Here is a 12,632-nt window from a genome sequence, read left to right as displayed (position 1 = left end):
AAGATATATAAGAGATGAAGAAAATAGTAAAATATGAGAGAGAATAAATTTTTTGACAAAAAAAAGGAAACGATTCAACAGAATGAAGGGAGTATTAATTTATTTGCCATTTTACGTTATTTGCCGTTTTATTTATTTTATAGAGTGGATGATGAGTTTTATTTAATTTTGTAAAGTTTTGCACATTTTGTATACAAAAATCTAAATTAACTGTAAAATGCATTTTCGATGCGTCGTTGAAGAGATGGTCTAGGTCTTACATAAATTTCAGCAACAACCAAAGCAGGTTGCATTCTTAAAGTCTCATAAAAATCAAAATTGCATAAAACAAAAAGAAACAATCTTTCATGGTCCAACAAAAACACGAAGCCAAGATAATTATACTATCGATCCAAAAACACTAGCCTAAGCCTTATCGGCCTTAGCAGCTGTTGCGGCAGCTTGACCACGGAGCCGACCAGTTCTCCTGGCTGCAATAAGACCTACCTTCTGCCCGGGTGGTGCATCACGACGTACGGTACTGGCATGACCAATATGTTGATGGTTACCACCACCATGGGGATGCTCCACAGGGTTCATAGCAACACCACGAACCTTGGGCCATGAGTTTCTCTTCACCCTGAACTTGTGGTATGCATTTCCTGCTTTCAACATGGGCTTCTCAGTACGGCCTCCTCCAGCAACCTGACCAATCATGGCACGGCAGCCACTAGGCACAATCTTTTTGGCTCCTGAAGGGAGCTTGATTCTGCAGCCAAAAGTAAGGTGTGTCATCTAAACATGAAAATTAAACACAGGCATAATCCTCAAAGATTTAATAGAGTTTTAAAGATGCACCATTGATATTAACATAATGTGAGGAAAACAATATTCTACTAGAACAGCAGAAATTGAATACTACTATAAGAATACATGCCTCATTCACATTGAGGATTTCGACATTCTAATTCCAGTACATCAATCCTACTTTCTCACCCTATTCCTATTTATCATTCCAAACACACACACACACACACAGAGACACACATTTACACACACACACTGCTAACACACACAATCACACCCATGAAGTCACTACACACACTCATGTGACTGTGTGCATAATTTCTTTAAATTCAATTCACATTAATTGCATCATTTTTACCCAACAAAGGATTTGAAATTGAATTATAATCCAATTCAATTCCATAGAATTCTAATTCTAATTCCAAATCAATTCCAATTTGGTGTACTGAACGGACCTGAATTGAAGTTTAACTGTGATTGTGAATGACCTATGAACATACAAAACGTTGATACATATTTGACAATCTGATAATTCATCTCTAGACAGCTACAAAATAGCAGAACAATCAGGCAAAATGGACCAAATTCAACATTAATTGGCCACATAAACCATTGAACTAGTTATGTGTTCAGAAACACATCTATCAACAAAGCATCAAACAACTAAATATAGGCATAATCCCTAAAAAAAGTTGTGCAAACGCACCATAAATACAAACATTATGCTAGTAGAATAACTGAAACTGAATCCAACAATGTACATAAGAACACATGCCTCATTCAAATTGAGGGATTTTGAATTGATGATTTTGCCTATTGATACACATTTGATAATCTGCCAGTTACCAAATAGCATAACAATCAGGCTAATATGGATCAAATTTAGCAGTAATTGCCCAAAATCACAAATAAATAGCAGAACAATCGGGCTATGTGGAGCATAATTAACAGCCAAATATATCATGTGTTCTATGAAACTGGCAAAATCATCAATAAATCGAAATTATTTCTAATAAAATACAAGCATGAGAAACAACAATTGAATCAATTATCAATTAAATTATACCTAGAGGTTCCATTATCAGGATTGTGCGAGATGACAATAGCATAATCACCAGAAGCCCTAGCGAAGACACCGCGGTCACCGACGTGGTGCTCGACGTTGCAGATGACGGCGCCCTCGGGGACGGATCTGAGGGGCAAGACGTTGCCGACGACGAGATTGGCCTTCTTACCGCAGTAAACGAACTGGCCGGTGTACATGCCCTCGGCGGCGACGAAGAGCTCCTTCTGGTGCTGGAAGCGGAAGGGGTGGCGGAAGGTGACGCGGGCGAGGGGGGCGCCGCGGCCGGGGTCGTGGATGATCTCGGTGACCACGCCCTTAAGGTAGCCGTTGCGCTCGCCGAAGTCGAGGGAGCGGAACCGGGCGGGGCCCTTGCGGTGGTGGGTGTGGGACTTGAACACCGAACCTGCTCCCTTACGCTGTGCGCGGATTACGCGACCCATTTTCGCAGAGTGATATGTGTGTTTGTTTGTGTGCGGAAACGGCGATGGAGAAATAGGGAATTAGGATGATGAACTGCGGAATTAGGGTTTTAGAATGTGTTCATTTTGTGGGCTTGCTAATGTTTGGTTTATTGGGCCCTCATTTCATTTTAGCCCAAATTCTGTTGTGGTACTCTATTTTCATATTAACTTCCTATCATCGATTAATTCATTGAAATTTAAAATTATATCATTATACTTCTTTCGTCCAACATTATTTGAGACGTTTCTTTTCGGTATAAGATTTAAGAAAATTATGTTTAGTGAGTTAAATAAAGTAGAAGAGAGAATAAAGTAAAAGAAAGTAAAGTAAAAGAAAAAATAAAGTATATGTGATTAAGTGTTTTGTTTTTAACCAAAAAAAGAAATTATTCAAGTAACTTGAAACAACTGAAAATGGAATACGAGTCAAATAACTTGGGATAGAGGGAGTATAAAATACTTCAATCTATCCCATAGAAATAGACCATTTGGTATTTGCATGAATTTTAATACGTAAGTAGTAAAGTAAGAAAGAAAAAAATAAGTAATTGAAATTGTATAGTTTATAGTGTATACCTACTGTTTGGTTTATTGGGCCCTGATGTTTTAGCCCAAATTCTGTTGTGGTACTCTATTTTCTAACCAACTTGTGCCATGAATTTATTTTCTTTCTTATTAACTTCGTTTTATTGATTAATTAATTTTAAGTAAAGATATGATGGAGGGAAGGAGTTAGCCGCTATAATTGTCTCGCTACTGCGACGGCGACGGCAAGGGCGAGTTAGAAGAGAGAGAAGAAGATGTTCCGTATATCTAGTCAAGTTTGAATAATCATAACTCAAATATGGTGAATACAACCGCATAGGATTAAATAAGCTATGTCACATATTCGAGTCATCATGCAAAAATATCGGATTTTAACCAAAGTTAATAATTCTTAAGACAGTTGTCCCAAAAATTTATGCTGCTGCTCAATTTTTTTTAATCCTATTAATTCGATGTCCTAGCCCTAAATCCATACATCCAGGATTTATAAAATATAAAATTCGAAATAAACCCCTAATAAAAATAAAGCTTACTCAAATTCATATTAGGCTATCCACAATGGCGCCTAGCGCACCGCCTAGCCGAGCGCCGGCGCTAGGCGGTCGCTAGGCGAACCATTGCAGCCTCCGAAAACCGCCGAGCGGTTTTTCGGAATTAAAAATCGCCTAGCGCTAGGCGGTCGACGGGCGCTGGGCGATCCGCTCGGCGCCATTGCAGCGTCGGGATCGCCCAGCGCATCGCTCAGCGATTTTTTTTTTTTAAATTTTCCCGACACTATATATACGCGATTTGCACTTCATTTTCATTCGCACCACTTGTATTAACGAGTACTCTCTCTATCTTAATTTCTATACAAGATCAACACCGAGAAATGAGTAACGCGGGTGATGGTAGTGGAGGTAGTGGGGGGGACGCTGAGGAGTACGAACGTAGAATGGCCGAAGCGTTTGAGGCATATACCAACCGCGGGATAGACCAATGGATGCAAAGAGCCTTGCAGCCGGCGGTACCTCGACCTCGGCCAGTTGTCCATCGCCGACAAGCGATTGATCGTGATCACGTAGCTGCACATCAGCGCCTATACGAAGACTACTTCGCAGAGGAGCCGCGGTTCAACGCCAACATTTTCAGGCGACGTTTTAGGATGAGCATAGCCACGTTTATGCGTATTGTTAACGCCTTGGAGCAGCGATATCTGTATTTCCGCTTCAGGCACGATGCTACTGGCAAACCCGGCCACACACCAATTCAAAAGTGCACTGCGGCAATCCGGCAGTTGGCTTACGGCGGCGAGGCAGACATGTGGGACGAGTACCTCCACATCGGTGAGACGACTTCCCTGGAATGTTTGAAGTATTTCTGTCAAGCCGTAATTGAAGTATTCGGTGATCAGTATCTCCGCAAGCCTACCCGCGAAGATTGCCGGGATCTGCTGAGGATGCATGGGGAGCAGCATGGGTTCCCGGGAATGTTAGGCAGCATAGATTGTATGCATTGGGAGTGGAGGAACTGTCCCGCTGCCTGGAAGGGGTTCTACACGACCGGCTACAAGGGAAACAATCCCACGATGATCCTCGAGGCCGTAGCTGATTACCGGCTGTGGATTTGGCATGCGTATTTTGGGATAGCCGGTTCGAACAACGACCTAAACGTCCTCAACTCGTCGCCCCTATTCAACGAGCAGTGCCAGGGCGTCGGTCCGGCCATCAGTTTTGTCGCCAACAGCAACCGGCATGATATGGGCTACTACTTGGCGGATGGGATATACCCTAGGTGGCCCGTCTTTGTGAAGACGATCCGATGCCCAGGAGATGAGAAGAAGACCTACTTTGCGGCACGGCAGGAGTCCGCGCGCAAGGACGTGGAGCGCGCATTTGGTGTGCTCCAGGCTCGATGGGCACTGGTTAGGGGTCCAAAGCGTTTGTGGCACGTCGACTGCATTGCTGATATAATGTACGCCTGTATTATCATGCACAACATGATTGTCGAAGATGAAGGTGTACAACTGACGGATTGGGCCAACGAAGATAATGAAGCCGGTCCAAGCCACGGCGTGGCCGTCCCCAACGCACGGAGTGGGGTACCTCACGATGAAGCCGGCCTCCTCCAAGCACATGCCGACATGCGTCAAACGGAAGCTCATATTCGACTCCAAAAGGATTTAATTGAAGAGTTATGGGCGCGGAGGACTGCTCGGAGTCAGTTTTTTTTATTTATGTAATTTTGTAAATTGTACTTTTTTTAATGTAAATTTTATTATTAATGTACTTTTTTAAAATTTTAGTACTTTTCTAAATTTATTGTACTTTTTTAATTTATTGTACTTTTTTTAAAATTAAAATAGTATTATTAATGTTTCCCGTATATGTCTCGTAAATTAAATTCCGTATATTGTGTTATTAGTGATGTGGTTATTGATGTGGCTGGGCTATTTATGATATGGCTAGGCTATGGCTGGGCTATTTCTGATGTGACAGGAGAATTTTTAGTATTGATAACGTGGCAGGAGGAGTTTGTGGCTGGGCTATGGCTGGGCTATTGCTGGGCTATTAGACACCCTTACCACTATTTACACAACCATTACATTATTCAGAAATAAACTCTAAAGTAGTAAACTTGTACCCTTGTATTTTATCGTTGTGGTTCTTCCTCTCCTTCTCCCAAACATTTGGTTCAAACCATTCTTCAATTAATCATTGCCTTGTTTTTTGTATAATTATCAATGAAGCGAGGCTATCAAGAATCTTCATCCTCGAGTTCTTATGGACCCCCTCAGTCCAAATTTAAGTATAATCCTGAAGGTATTTCAGCAACAGAATTTTGTTTCGAGCAATTGGGCGGCTTTCCTTATTTAGGTTTATCTGCGTTTGGGAATTTGACTGATAGTTGATTGGGGTTTCACAAGTTCGAAACTTTCATCAATTTTGTTGTCTAATTGTTTTAATTTATTTGTGTTTGGGATCAGACTAATTGATTTCTCCACGAATTGTGTGATTTTTATGTTGCTAGGTGATGGCCAATTTCTTGAGGATGAGAATACTAAGATATTTGCAAGGAAAGTGGCTGATCATTACAGTGCTAGAACGAATCAGACACTAGAAGAACGAGAAGCAAGCCCTATTATTCACCTGAAGAAACTGAATAATTGGGTACTATTTGAAATTTATAAAACCATTTTATATCTTGCTTGCCAAATGCTCGATGACTTATAATGTAATGAAGTCCAAATTTCTGTAGTAGAGTCTCATTGCCATTTGTATTCAACAGATAAAGAGTGTGCTGATTCAGCTTTACGCAAAAAATGGAGACGCGGTTCTTGATTTAGCTTGTGGAAAGGTAGTATATGAGCAATAATTTTTTTGCTCTGTTTAGTATTGTGTAAACTCTTGCCTGTCAATTTCAGCTTTTCCTTCGTGTTTATTTGTGCTAGGGTGGTGATCTCATCAAATGGGACAAAGCAAGGATTGGTTATTATGTCGGTATTGATATAGCTGAAGGATCGGTAAATAGTCACTATTCATTGCCAATTTTCATAGTTCTTGCAATGCTGAACTTTGTTTGTGTTCGACTCTTCGCTGATGCTAAGGCGTTGTGGTTATCTTCTCGTCACCTTCTGCTCTCTCTCGCAAACTTGCTTTCTCTATTGATTGTGTAAATTCTCTGGAACATGTTGAGTACTATTGCAGGCGCACTGAATTATACTGACATGTCTCTTTGTCTATTTTTCTCATACTAAGTGCTCTATTTGTGCCCTCTTCCCCAAAAAATGTGCAGGAATCTTTGGTTTTTTGCTAGGCTACTTTAACACAAGGGGATAATAACTTGCTTGACACTCAAACTGCATTGTGCTTTTGAATTGGCAACAGAAAATGCCATTTTGTGGATGCATGTAAATTGTTGCACTATTACTAAGAGTTAACTCATGTCAACATTACTGTATCGCTTATCGAGACTATATAATTAAACCCTGTCTTGATATGGTTACTGATACTCACAAAAGGCTCAGTTAAGTCCAAATATTTGATTATCGAGTCTTTTCTTAAAGTGGTTGTCTCCTTCAGATATTTCACTTAATTCTATCAGCTCAACAGGAAATGCATTAATTCTTCCTTCAGTTGTTCGAAGTGTATCCATTTATACTAGTCAATTTGCAGCTTTAATGAATTAGTTAACTAGTAAGTGAACGGCTCTTTTTCTAATTGACATCTGGAGAACCAAATGGACCTACATATTTCATGTAATTTTTTACTGTTACTAATTGCAACGTTTAGTGCATAACAAAACTTCCAATTCTTCATGGTTGGACATCCCTTTTTTTATTTCCATGTGTTGCGCCTCTCCTTAAAATATTAGGTAAAGATGGATATTCATCTCAAAAATTGAAATAAATTATACCTGCTTCATTCCAGATAGAAGATTGCCGCACGCGATATAACGGTGACGCAGATCATCACCAGCGTCGCAAAAAATTCTCCTTTCCTGCCAGACTCTTATGCGGAGACTGCTTTGAGGTAAATACCAATAGCGGGTAGACATCAATGACTTGTCCTATAATCACTAGATTCTTTATGCATACGGCTAGACATCAATGTAATTCTTGTATGCGATAGCGGGTGAATTACTACCATCTGGATAGCTGAAGTTACTGACATGGTATTACATCATACAGTCATATAGGCCAGTAATTCATTTGCAAAATTTCAGGTCCGTCTAGATAAGGTTTTGGCAGAAGATGCTCCATTTGATGTATGTAGCTGCCAGGTAGTTCACTCATAAATTTTCATTTTTTTAACTAAACATGTATGTTCTTTCTTTAAAACAATTTGTTTCTGACAGTTTTCTTTTCAACCCAATCACATTCTCTCTTCCAATGAGTTAAAATATGCACTCTGAAATATGTGTTGAGTTTTACCAGTTTGAAATATTACCAAACTAGATGATACAAAAGAAGTCAGTTAAAAACTCTATATAGTGTATCTTGAATTGTTTACCCTTATTTCACTGATACATGCTGACTTCAATTTATAAGCTAAAAGCTATTTTATCTGTAAGAAAGAAAATACGTGTAAAAAATCTGCATGTTACATGAATGATATAAAAACAGCATATACTGCTGGAAAATAAATAAAGAAATACAGAAACGAGAAAGAACATGAAAACTGATGATAGAAAAATAAATGATACTCCTCCGATAACTAAGAGGCCACTCCTCCGTAAAGGCCACAACAAATGCTGAACTCAAACTATATTCTTAACAAATAAAACATAGCTTACATAGCCATATTTAAGACTCTACTGAAGACTTCATTTGAATTAAAATTCCGAATTAACAAAAGACTCCTAAACTAACTCAAATTCCAAGAAATAAAATCCATCTCTTGAACAATTACTAAAACTAGACTTCCTACTTAAATGAATAACCAATAAGAATACTAAACAACTAGTGCAAGATAATCTGCGGGGAATAGGAACATTACAAAAATTATTGATTTTTGAACATTACAGCAATGACTTCTATTACCTGCGAGGTACAGCAATGACTTTTATCACATGTTTTGGGAGTTCTGAAATTTCAGCCTAAGCCTATAAAACTATGCAACTAATGGTTGAACATTACTGAAATTATTCATGTTCTGCAAGTTAAATTAATCTATCAAAGCTGGGATTTTGCAGTTTGCCATGCATTACTCATGGTCTACAGAGGTGCGTGCCAGGCGGGCATTGGCCAATGTATCAGCTTTACTTCGGCCAGGAGGCATATTCATTGGAACAATGCCAGATGCCAATGTCATCATAAAAAAACTAAGAGAAGGTTTTTTCCGTGCTTTTTACATTGTTTTCATTTCCATACTTCATTTTCCACTTCATATAACACACAAAACACTAAAGACACGTTTGTTTGAGTCATTTGCTATTACCACCAATTCTTTTCCAATTATGTTTGTTCGAGTCATTTGCTATTACTACCAATTTTTTTTTCAAATTATGCCATCTATCATCATTATAGTGGGACCCACCACTTGAATGTTCATTCTTCATGCTAACCACCAAAAATATTCATCTGTTCATACCAACTGCAAATTCAGAATGGAAACATTGTCCAGCAAACATATTTTCATTTTCAAGGTTTGGAACTCTAATACTCCATTAATCATTCATCATACCAAAATCATCACTTTTTTTTTGTACAAAAGACACTGTATTTTGGAAATTGCAATTTGAAAAATGGAAACTGCAATTTGAAATAAAAACCAAACATCCCAAAAAGTATTTTGTAGGGCATTTGTAAATCAATGTTCAGGGTCTTTTTTTACTTTTCTTATGGAATATTTGTGGTATTGAATGAGTAACAACAGCTTGAAGATTGAATTAATCATTGGTTTCTTTGTTATTGCTAGAAAACAAATTATTCCCCATTGGTTTTAAACGCAACACCTTCTGTCTCTGCGGGTTGCTCCTTAATATATTTCGAAAAGAATGTCATCCACAATCATGCAAACACCTCTATGTACATCCACACTCCCACTCAGTCACATGTGTATGCGTACATACACATATGTATACTTTGTAGATTATTTATGGTACATTTTATTCCTCATTCTCAGTGATGATCTCATTTGTACATTTGGTTCATTTGAGTTTTGAAATGATGCATCTATTCAATTGTACTGACCATTGTGTCCCTTGCTTTTTGATTTGATTGATGACTGGAACAGAACCAGGTGACCAATAGACATTAAAAAGTGTGACCTTTATTGAAATATTCATACTATCCTCTTAATTATAAATTTTGACATGCAAACATTATGTAGTTTGTGAAGACATTTTGTATCATTGGCCGTTAAAAGGCTTTCCCTTGTCGATGCAGCTGAGGGGCTACAATTCGGTAATAGTGTTTACTGGATACGTTTTGATGAAGAATTTGACGACAAGGTAAATTTCTATGTTTGAACATCTTTTTACATTTCTGCTGGACTCCATTTGCAATATTTCCTTTCCTTCCATTTTGGCCTATCACAGAAATTTAAGTCTTCAAGTCCCTTTGGCATCAAGTACAAGTTCCATCTAGAGGTATGTTATTTGATCCCTTCTGATAATTTCTTTTCTTTTTCTTTTAGTCATTGGAAAGGCAAATTAATCTCCTTGATCCTTACTGGTGTTAATGCGACTTTACTCGATGGATTCATTTATATGAACTGGAATCTTTTACTCAGATTGTTTTTTTTCTTCTAAATACATTTTCATTGGTATATTTTATTTATCTTCCCGCAGGATGCAGTGGATTGTCCTGAGTGGATTGTTCCTTTTCATATTTTTAAAGCACTTGCTGAAGAGGTACTCATTTTCTGCTTAAGCTATCCGTTTCATATTGTGTGGCAGTAATCCTTTCTCTGTTTTAATTGTTGTATCACACTATCAATGTTATCAAATAGCGGATATGGCGGCGCCATGGCGCTATGGCATAGCGTTCAGTGGTGGAAACGCAATAGCACCATGTCGCTGCCATAGCACCGCCATATCTAACATTTGACAACATTGCATGTGTACTATATTTAGGAATGTGGCATTATGCAAGAAACATGGAGGTTAGAGTTGTATTTTATACTTTATTAATTGTTTAAAGTGTTTTAAATGTTATATTTTAATTATTTTCTAATTTCTGAATTATATATAAATATATAAGTATTATTTTATTTATTTAATTATTGACCGCCATATCCGCCATACTAATACTCCATATCCCTGTGGCGGTTTTTAGGCGAACCGCCATACGAGATTGATAACATTGCACACTATCATCTCTAAATTCTCATATTTGTTATCCTGGAAGGGTTTGGTAGTGGCTATAATGTTTAAATCATGAAACACCGCTAGTTACTGCTAATTGTGAATAGATAAACAAAAGACTATTTTGAGGTTACAACTTGAAACACACGAGCCTTGGGATGATTTTATTATTAGCTTAGCCACAAGTATGTTATAACGCTGTCATTTATTCTTCAAATACGCAGTATGGTTTGGAGCTGGTCTTTGTTAAAAATTCGCATGTATTTGTGGATGAGTACATGAAGAAGCCTGAGTTTGTTGAGCTCATGAGAAGACTCGGTGCTCTTGGTGATGGCAAAGACGACAATAGTAAGTTTTAGTTTATAGTCTTACCTCGGATTATCTCAGTCTTTTGCTTATTGGCTTTAATAATTTCTCAGGTACATTATCACCTGATGAGTGGGAAGTGGCCTACTTATATTCTGCTTTTGTGTTAAGAAAGGTACTCCATAAAACTATCTCCCAAGTTGTCAAATTACTATCAACATGCCTCTTCTTAAGTAGTCTTGTATAAATCTTTTCGGAGTCTGGAATGTTGAAAAGAATTGTGATTTCAAATTGGCATCGTTGCACTTCATTTTTGCACTCTGTTTGGGAAAATGATACTCCCCTGTCCCTGAAAAGTATGAATTATTTCCTTTTTGATCCGTTCTTGAAAAGTATGAACTTTCTAATTTTGAAAACTTCTTTCTCTCTAATGAGGTGGGACTCATTCTCTACCCACAATACTCTAAAAACTTTTTCTTTTTATCCCTCTCTTACTTTTCCAATTATGCATTAAAACTCGTGTCAAACCAATTGTTCATACTCTTTGGGGAAGAAGGGAGTATAAAATAGTTAAAGTGGAGAGAATATAATGTAAGATACTCCCTCCGTCAGCGAATAGGAGTCCCGTTTTACTATTTAGTCCGTCCGCGAATAGTTGTCCCGGTTCACTTTTACCATAAATGGTAATAGGGTCCCACCTTCCACTAACTCATTCCACTCACATTTCATTTAAAACTAATATACACAAGTGGGACCTTTGTTGAACTAACTTTTTTTCACTCACTTTTCTTAATATTTCTTAAAACCCGGGCCGCCTAGGAATGAAACTCCTAATGGTGGACGGAGGGAGTATATCATATCATAATGTAGATAAGACTTTCTCTACGATATTCTCTCCCTTACTTACATTATCTCCACTTGAACTATTTTATACTCCTTTTATTTTTCCAAAACGAGTATAAAGTTGAAGTGTCTCGCTTATGGTTGGACGGAGGGAGTATTTATCAGTCAAAATCTGGAATTTTTCCGTGCAGCGAGGGAAACCAGATCAAGCCCCAGTCAGTAGTAGAGACAAGGGTAAGATGAACCTTTCAAAAGAAGATATCGTCTTCATCAACGACCAACCTTAATCTCTTAAAAAATTACTGAAATTGGCCTTACTGCAGTTTTGGCCTAAATTGTACTACTACTGAATTATTTTTATGCAGCTTTACTTGAATATATAAGGGGTGACTGATTTTCATGTGACTAGTCACCATGCCCATTTTCTGATGTAGCGGTTTCCAATTTCAATTTATATAATCAAATTGAATAAGATGAACTAAATAATACTGAGTTCTTTTTTTTCTCTTTGCATCTCCAGTTTAGAGTTAATAAATAATCTACTCTCCGTCATGCACTCTTTCCTTTTTTAGTCCATCTCACAAGAATATGCACTTTCTAATTTTGGAAAGTCTTTTATCTCTAATGAGGTGAGACTCATTCTCTACTAATAATATTTTAATTACTTTTTCTTTCTACCTCTCCCTTCCTTATCAATTTTACATTAAAACCCGTACCATCCCCAAATTGCATATTCTTTGGGGACGGAGAGAGTATAACTCAAGCTCATATACTTGGAAACTCCTTTTTGTTTTCTCAATCATCAGCAAGAATTGTACTAGTGGACAAAATACTTG

At 37.9% G+C, this 12,632-nt stretch overlaps 2 protein-coding genes across 2 annotated transcripts; one reads left to right on the top strand and one right to left on the bottom strand.

The window, feature by feature from the left end:
• Positions 1-202: 202 nt before the first annotated feature.
• Positions 203-2,364, bottom strand: LOC121787611 (60S ribosomal protein L8). The gene is made up of 2 exons (XM_042186392.1): positions 1,853-2,364; positions 203-748 (listed from the first exon to the last, which is right to left on the bottom strand). The coding sequence occupies exons 1-2, from the start codon at positions 2,290-2,292 to the stop codon at positions 406-408; spliced, it is 783 nt and encodes a 260-aa protein (XP_042042326.1). The 5' UTR covers positions 2,293-2,364; the 3' UTR covers positions 203-405.
• Positions 2,365-5,465: 3,101 nt separating this feature from the next.
• Positions 5,466-12,279, top strand: LOC121785921 (mRNA cap guanine-N7 methyltransferase 1-like). The gene is made up of 13 exons (XM_042184405.1): positions 5,466-5,660; positions 5,869-6,008; positions 6,127-6,195; positions 6,290-6,361; positions 7,269-7,370; positions 7,564-7,620; positions 8,533-8,671; positions 9,728-9,792; positions 9,880-9,930; positions 10,132-10,194; positions 10,872-10,995; positions 11,067-11,128; positions 11,988-12,279. The coding sequence occupies exons 1-13, from the start codon at positions 5,582-5,584 to the stop codon at positions 12,081-12,083; spliced, it is 1,119 nt and encodes a 372-aa protein (XP_042040339.1). The 5' UTR covers positions 5,466-5,581; the 3' UTR covers positions 12,084-12,279.
• The last annotated feature ends 353 nt before the right edge of the window (positions 12,280-12,632 follow it).

Source organism: Salvia splendens, chromosome 22 (genome assembly GCF_004379255.2).
Source record: "Salvia splendens isolate huo1 chromosome 22, SspV2, whole genome shotgun sequence".
In the NCBI taxonomy this organism is placed as follows: domain Eukaryota; kingdom Viridiplantae; phylum Streptophyta; class Magnoliopsida; order Lamiales; family Lamiaceae; genus Salvia; species Salvia splendens.
This window is presented reverse-complemented; position numbering and strand designations above follow the sequence as displayed.